Consider the following 8,316-nt stretch of genomic DNA (forward strand, 5'->3'; position numbering starts at 1 on the left):
CCTTGATAATGCTCTGGTTTCTCTGGATGGGGAAGGAAAGTATTTTGAATAATAGGTGGCAGATGTATACCAAGGTGAAAGGTATTGAATTTGTCAGGCAGGGAGCAAAGTGTGAGTACGTTAGCCCCTTGAGGCTAGCTAGTGATGGGTCTAGAGCAGCCATGCAACAGAGACTGATGTGCCAATACCAGACTGGCAAATGGTAGGTGTTCCAAACCTAAGAGTTCAGCAATAAGATTAGATAAGCCTGTAGGATTTCTCTCCATCACCTTCCTAGTGCACTGTCCTGAACATGTAAATGACAGCACCATTACTAGCAGCAGTGTGTCCTGAACAGAAACAGGGATGGGATGATCAGATGCTGCACTCCACATTTAATCAGGGAGCACCAAATAACTGTTCCAGCTCCAGGAACTGACCTGCCCCTACCCCATCTCTTTTGAGAGTGATTTTTTGGAGAGGGAGACGTAACGATTTTAACTGTTGATATGAGTTCTCTTGCTTTCCCACCTCCCTGGCCCTGTGCCCTGCTCCCCATTCTTAGATATGGATTGGAGCTGCTGCTGCTGCCCCATATGCCTTCTGTGCTCTATTCCTGACACCCATGCCACAGCAGGTCTTGTGCTGCTCTGATAAATAGTTATCCTTCTGTAATAGAAGGCTCTGATATTTTGGTTTGGAAAGTTGCCTCTTGTTTATCCAAAGAAACTCATTTTACTGTCAGTTAGTGGCTCATCTGTAGTAATTCATTTGTGTTCCCATTCTGTTCCCATGTTGTAATCGCCCCCTTTCTGCCAAGAGCCTTTGAACAGATCTGCTCCTTTTGGTATATTAATCTGCCCTTCATCCTCTTATGAAACATTACAGTTTTGCACAATCTAAGGATGATCTTGTGATTGAAGTTCTGGACTAGCACTCAGGAGATCTGGCTTCACTGCCTGACTCTCCCACTGACCCCCATGTGACATTGTCTTTTTTGTCTGTGTAGACTGCAAGATCTTTCGGACAGGGACTGTCTCTCACTATATGTCTGTGGAGCACCTGGCACAAAAGGCCCCAATCTTGGTTGATGCCTGAAGCTCTACTGTAATAGGAATAATTAATAATAAGTTGAGATTTCACCCTTGTAGATATTAATGGTCTTCCCTCCTGTGCCCTGTACAGAAGCAGCTGATGGGAACTCTACACTGGGAGGAGGAGCTGGCACTATGGGCCTCAGCACCAGGTATGGCCCCCAGTTCACACTGCAGCACGTCCCTGACTACAGGCAGAATGTGTACATCCCTGGCAGCACTGCCACCCTCTCCAACTCCTCAGGTAAACGAGATGGAAAGAGCTCAGGCTCTTCAGGTGGAAACAAGAAGAAGTCTGGAAAGAAGGAGAAGAAGTAGAATTGACAGACCATCAGCAGCTTAGACCTACAGGACAGACCCCTCCAGCACTCCCCCAAATCACAGCCTAGGATAGAGGACGAATGTGAATTTTGTGATGAAAAAGCAGGAAATACTACGAATGTATGTCATCATCAGAGCTAGGAGTAGGGGCTCCTACTATTAGTCCTCGTGATGAAAAATAATTGGAAACAAAACAAAACAAAAACCAAGTGCCCTGTTAATACTAACGTTTTTTACCATCACTTGGGTAATTTAATGTGCAAGGTTGTAAAATCTTTTAAACATGTCTTCGGATTTAGTTTTCTCCAGAATGGTCCAAGAAAGCCATGAGGCTTGTACTTGGCTTTGCCCAGTGTAAATAATGGTAACATGGATTTTTTTTAATTTATATACTTTAGATCATTTAAAAAAAGAAAAGTTCCCCAGATTAAAACCCATGTTCCATATTTTGATATTTAACTTTCCATTAGTGAATCTGACCCTGAATAACCTTGAAATGGATTCCTAGTTACGAAGTTGGTAGGGAGTGCTTCAGTTCCTGTTTACCTATTATCCTAAAAGAAATAAGTGTTTACACTGCATGAGCCTATGGGAATAAGGCTAAGATGCATTTTAAACATTTTTTTTTAAGTGTGACCAGTGATGGCCTGAAATATGAAACAAAAATAACGATGTCTGAGAGACAGGGAATGCATTCAAACTGCAGTGGAAAAGATCTAAGTGCAGAGCATGCCACTAGCATTATTGAGCTATACAAAACCTGTCCATGTTGATTTAGAAGCCACTAAAGAGCAAATTCATCTCCTCAATTCCTTGCAGTAAATATTTATATGTATAGTAATGTTTTCCTGGAACTAAAGTTAAGAAAGTCTAAATCCCCTGCTGTGAGAACAAGGAGCTACAGTTCCTTAAAGCAATGATATAGCAAAGTCCATACCAAGGAATGATATTATCAGAGAATAAACTCTGATCTATTTGTATGGAATAGAGACTGAATGTTTCACATTTCTGCACATTGAACTGCATGCAAAATACTCACCTCACATCTACAGTAGGACAGCTAACTCCACCAGCTCTAGGGAAGTCATCATTGCATGCATGTACAGCATGGTGTAAATACAATGTCAGATAAGTGAGTCTCAGTGCAGGCCAAGCAGTGTCTATCTGGGAGTGGGGTTCAGTAATAAGTGGCACAATGTGTTATAAAGAGTCATTGCTCTGGCCTAGAGCAGTGATAAGATTTGCACATTCCATGTCTATGCAGAGCAGCCAAGGAACAGCCTTTGTTCATTGGCCTTCAGAACTGAATACTCAGTAAGTGACAGTTGATGTGATGGGACCAAGGGACCGTACTCACAGATAAGGGACCCAAGAACTGGAGCTGAGCACATGCCACTCACTGCAAAGCCAGTGAGGCTGAGAGCTGCTCACAGGAAGGCCCAGGTCAGTCAGGTGACTAAGAGGTAGGATTCTGATACCGTGAAGGATATTGCCAGACCACGCACTCTTTCCAGCCCAGACTGTAACTGTACACAAGCAATTAGATGTGACTCAGAATCCACTGGATTTAGTCAGAAATATGGACAAGACTTTGCCTTGTTGTTGGTACCACTGGTATTGGGATTTTTACCACATTGATAGGATTGTCAGGAAGTAGGGTCTCTCCACTATGTGCCCTTTGTAGCTATGTACTCTGCTTACTGTTGGTCCAGACACAGCAAAGAGAGAGGGTGCAGTGTGCCCTTACAATCAAGTCAGCTTGGCATCGAGTCCCCACAAGCACCTAGTCAGTGAGGAAGGCTGTATTGTACCCTTAAGGTCCTCTTCAGCTAGAGAAGGGGGATGCCCTTTACACTGGGCAGGCTTCCCATATCAAAGTAAGTGGGATGGACCTGGGAAGGCAAGGACAAAGATACAGGGATAGCGATGCCAGGATTGTTTTAACTTCTAATGAATAACTCACCTGAGAAGATCCAGCCTTCTATGATCACTCAGGTTAAATTTTCTCCAAGCAGCCATTGTGCTTGCCTGGCCTGACGCAGCCCAGCCTTCGGCAGTATTCACCAGAGCATTGTGCACTAACTGATGCCTCGTTAGCCAATTGCTATCTCCTTGTGTCTAGAGAAACCGAACTTGTCTATGCGAAGAACTTGTCTGTGTATGATTTTTGTACTGATCCCAGTCACCCTCTGCGGTGGCTGCACTAGAAACAGTTTACACAGTTAGTAAGGCTTATACAAACTAATGTAGTTATTATGTGACCCTTCTAGAAGTACTGTAGATGAATTGTAGTGTTTATATTTCCTTTTAATCAGCAATCTGAGGTAGTGTAGAGAGTGTTTTGTACTAGTGGTGTGTTATTTTTATCTCAGTAAATAACTTGTGGACATCAGTATTTTCAATTTCTCTTTATCTTCTTTCTGTGTGATCTGTGCTCTAAGTGTATGTGAACTGAAACACACTTGTCCTTTCAATGTGTCTAATATTGAATTATACTTATATATTATATAAATGCTTATATCCTTCTTATATCCATATAGACCAATGTTCAATGTGCTACACGCAAGTTTTATACTCTAATATTTATATTGCTTTTCTTCTTTGGGAAAAAATAATAAAATGGTTTCTTCTGAACTGATTGTAAAGTTGTTCCTGAGAGGGTCTATCTGCCTGCCTGCCTGTCTGCATGACTTTCTATGTGACTGCTGTGCCTAGGCTGCAGTCTTAGGTGACTAGAATGGGTATAGTAAATTATCATTCAACTTTCAGAAAGTGATACAGAGGTTCATGTTGCAGGGTTTATTCCTGTGTAATGTAGTGAAAACTGTGAATTATCCCTTGAGCACTGGTGCTTGGTCTCCTGGCCTCTGTGGCCCCTGGAAAAGCATGGCTACAAGGGATGCAGGCAGCCTGAGGAGAATCTATGGAGTGAAGGGAGTAACAGCATTCTAAGTACTGCAAACTTAAGGCTAGTGTACACTGGCAACGTTAAAGCGCTGCTGCTTTAACATGGCTGTGTAGTCACAGCAGAGCCCAGCGCTCTAAAAAAACCACCTCCACGAGGGGTTCCCAGTGCTGGTGCACTGTCTACACTAGCGCTTTACTGCACTGAAACTTGCTGCACTCGGGGGTGTTGCAGCACTGTAAAGTGCCAGTGTAGACAAGCCTTCAATCTGCCTATGTTTGCTTCTGTTTGGGGTTGAGTAGCACTGGCAGAGTCCACACAGAAGCCTCTGCAGGCTTGTGGAAAAGAGAGAGTGTGCCATAGAGCTGGCAGCGGAGAGGAGTATGGGAACATACATTCCACAGATGGGAAATTTCCTATGTTTTAAGGCCAGGGAATTGAGAGATTAGAAGAGAAATGTCCCTGTTTTCTGTGCCCACCTCTCCAATCATTCTGACAGGGCCCAGTGCCCCCTCCCCACCAACCCCAGTCATTCGTGACAGCTCCCATTGCTACGCACCACCTCTACCATCAGCAGTGAAAAGGCCCAGTGCTATTCCACCAACCCTCTACCATCATTGACAGGACACAGCATTCCCCCAGCCCCCTCCCCCATCACTGACAGGCCTCAACATTCCCCCAGCCCCCTCCCCCATCAGTGACAAGACCCAGCATTCCCCCACTACCCTAGCCACATGACTGACAGAGCCCAACACTCTCCACTCCCCTCCCTCATTACTGACAGAGCCCAGCATTCCCCAGCCCCCTTCCCCGTCAGTGACAAGACTCAGCATTCCCCCACCACCCCTAGCCACATCACTGCCAGGGACCAACATCCCCCATTGCTGACAGGGCACAGCACCCCAACACTCCAATCGCCATCAGTTACAGGGACCAGCCCTCCATCACCACCTCAACCTGTCAGTGACAAGGCTCCAGCACCCCCCTCAATCATCCAGGGCCGCCCAGAGGATTCAGGGGGCCTGGGGCAAAGCGGGGGAGCTGCAGCGCTTGTACTCAGCCGGTGGCAGTCCACGTCTTCAGCAACACTGAAGGGCCCCCGCCGCCAAAATGCCGCCGAAGACCTGGACCATCACCGACTCAGGGCTCGCAGGGCCCCTATGGGGGCCTGGGGCAAATTGCCCCACTTGCCCCCCCTCTCTGGGCAGCCTAGCAATCATCACTGACAGGCCCCAATGTTCTCCCACCACAACAACCCCATCAGTGACAGGGTCTACTCTCCCCATCACTGACACGGTGCTGTTCTCCCCCTCCCATATCACTGACAAAACCCAACTCTTCCCCTCCCCCAACACTGAGAAGGATCAGCTCTCCTCTCCCCAGGTAATGAAAGACCCAGCAGCCAGCACTTACCTTCCTTCATCTCTGACAGGGATCAGCGCTCCCCGTCCCCCATTAGTCACAGGGCCCAGGCCTCCCCATCCTCATCAGTCACAGGGTGCTTTCCTCTCCCTCTCCCCCATCAGTGCAAAGCCCAGCCCTCCCCCTCCTCCATCACTGATGGGGTACTGTTCTCCCCTCATCACTGACAGAGCCCTACACTCCTGCTCCTCCAACATGGAGAGGGCTCAGCACTCCCCTATTCTGTTCATGAAAGACCCTGTATTCACTTTCCCCCATCTCTGACAGGGGTCAGTGCTCCCCATCCCCTATCACTGGCAGGGAGCTGTACTCCCTCCTCCCTATACCCATCCTTGAAAGCATCCTCTGCCCATCACCCCCATCACTGTCAGGGCTTTTTGCCCCCATTCCTCAACAGTGACATGACAGGGCCCAGCCTTCCCCTTTAGGGTGACCACATAGCACATGTAAAAAATCGGGATGGGGTCGGAGGTAATAGGAGCCAATATTAAAAAAACTCTCAAATATAGGGACTGTCCCTATAAAACCGGGACATCTGGTCACCCTATTCCCCTTCCTCATCTGTCATGGGGTACTTTTCTCTCCCCCTCCCCCACCACCGAAAGAACCCAGCCATTCCCTCCATTTGCTGTCAGTCACGGAGTGAATTTCTCTCCCCCACCCCCGACAGGACCCATCCCTCCCCATCCCCTGTTAATGAAAGGCGCATGCTCACCTTTCCCCATCTCTGACAGGTCCCAGTGCTCTCCCTCCCCTGTCATGGGCAGGGTGCTTGCCTCTTCCCTTCCTCCATCACTAACAGGGGTCTCTTCTCCCCCATCCAATCACAGAGGGGCCCAGTACTCCCCGTGCCCCCATCAATTACAGGACCCACTGATCCCCCCCCTCCCAATCACTGGCACAGTGCTATTCTCTTCCCCCCATCAGTTGCAGAGCCAGCTCTCCCCCTCCCCCATCACTGACAGAGTGCTATTCTCCTCTCTCCCCCATCAGTGGTAGAGCCAGCCCTCCCCCTCCCCTATCACTGACACAGTGCTATTCTCCTCCCCCATCAGTGGCAGAGCCCAGTCCTCCCTCATCACTGACAGGTGCTATTCTCCCTTCTCCCCCATCAGTGGCAGAGCCAGCCCTCCCTCCCCCATCACTTACACAGTGCTATTCTCCCCCCTCCCCCATCAGTGGTAGAGCCCAGCACTCCCCCTCCCCCATCACTGACACAGTGCTATTCTCCCCCCTCCCCCATCAGTGGTAGAGCCCAGCACTCCCCCTCCCCCATCACTGACACAGTGCTATTCTCCCCCCTCCCCCATCAGTGGCAGAGCCCAGCCCTCCCTCATCACTGACACGGTGCTATTCTCCCCCTTCCCCCATCAGTGGTAGAGCCCAGCATTCCCCCTCCCCCATCACTTACACAGTGCTATTCTCCCCCCTCCCCCATCAGTGGTAGAGCCCAGCACTCCCCCTCCCCCATCACTGACACAGTGCTATTCTCCTCTCTCCCCCATCAGTGACAGAGCCCAGCCCTCCCTCATCACTGACAGGTGCTATTCTCCCCCTTCCCCCATCAGTGGTAGAGCCCAGCATTCCCCCTCCCCCATCACTGACACAGTGCTATTCTCCCCCCTCCCCCATCAGTGGTAGAGCCCAGCACTCCCCCTCCCCCATCACTTACACAGTGCTATTCTCCCCCCTCCTCCATCAGTGGTAGAGCCCAGCACTCCCCCTCCCCCATCACTGACACAGTGCTATTCTCCTCTCTCCCCCATCAGTGACAGAGCCCAGCCCTCCCTCATCACTGACAGGTGCTATTCTCCCCCTTCCCCCATCAGTGGCAGAGCCCAGCCCTCCCCCATCACTTACACAGTGCTATTCTCCCCCCTCCCCCATCAGTGGTAGAGCCCAGCATTCCCCCTCCCCCATCACTGACACGGTGCTATTCTCCCCCCTCCCCCATCAGCGGCAGAGCTAGCTCTCCCCCTCCCTGACACGGTGCTATTCTCCCCGATCCCCCACCACTGACAGGATTTATGCTCCCCTCGCCCCCATTACTGGCAGGAAGCTGTTTTCCCTCCGCCCCTCCCCATGAATGACAGAGTCCTGTGCCCCCCACCCCCCGTCACGGATAGGTGCTGTTACACACACCCAACAGGGCTCCTCACTACTGGGCTGCCTGGAACCACTTGCCTAACCCGCGCCCTGGAGAGGTAGATTTCTGCATGCCCAGGTTCAGCTCTTCCCCGCCTCTGTCCCTAAGGCGCAGGGGCCTTGACACCAGCTGTACCTGGCTGCAGCACAGGCCGGGGGGCGACCCGTGCGTCAGGAACCCTCGCGGAGTGAACCGGTCATTTGGGTGCAAGGAAAGAGGCCACGGCCCCGCCCTTGTGCCACCGCTGTGCCCGGGCAGGCTGAACGCCTGGGAGCACGTGCATTGGCGCGGCTTGCTGCTGCCTGCTGGGGGCTGCTTGTGAGGGGGGCCCCCGGGGCCGGGTTAGGCAGCAGCGCTCAGAGGCAGCCAGAAAGGAGCGTGGAGTCGCTCGCTGCAGATGTGAGCTGCGAAGCCGAGGCGGGGGAGGGGAACCTGAGCCTCAAAGCTCC

The 8,316-nt window shown here is 50.5% G+C and overlaps 1 protein-coding gene across 32 annotated transcripts in view; it reads left to right on the forward strand.

Annotated features, from left to right (window-relative positions):
• Window positions 1-4,028, forward strand: part of LOC127055754 (protocadherin gamma-C5-like) — a 342,247-nt gene extending 338,219 nt beyond the window's left edge. For all 32 annotated transcript variants that reach the window (XM_050963061.1, XM_050963060.1, XM_050963062.1 and 29 more), the window contains one exon: window positions 1,165-4,028. In XM_050963061.1, the coding sequence (XP_050819018.1) occupies window positions 1,165-1,391 (227 nt within the window). In that variant the 3' untranslated portion in view covers window positions 1,392-4,028. The remainder of the gene's footprint in view (window positions 1-1,164) is intronic.
• The last annotated feature ends 4,288 nt before the right edge of the window (window positions 4,029-8,316 follow it).

Source organism: Gopherus flavomarginatus, chromosome 7, assembly GCF_025201925.1.
Source record: "Gopherus flavomarginatus isolate rGopFla2 chromosome 7, rGopFla2.mat.asm, whole genome shotgun sequence".
NCBI classification, from domain to species: Eukaryota; Metazoa; Chordata; order Testudines; family Testudinidae; genus Gopherus; species Gopherus flavomarginatus.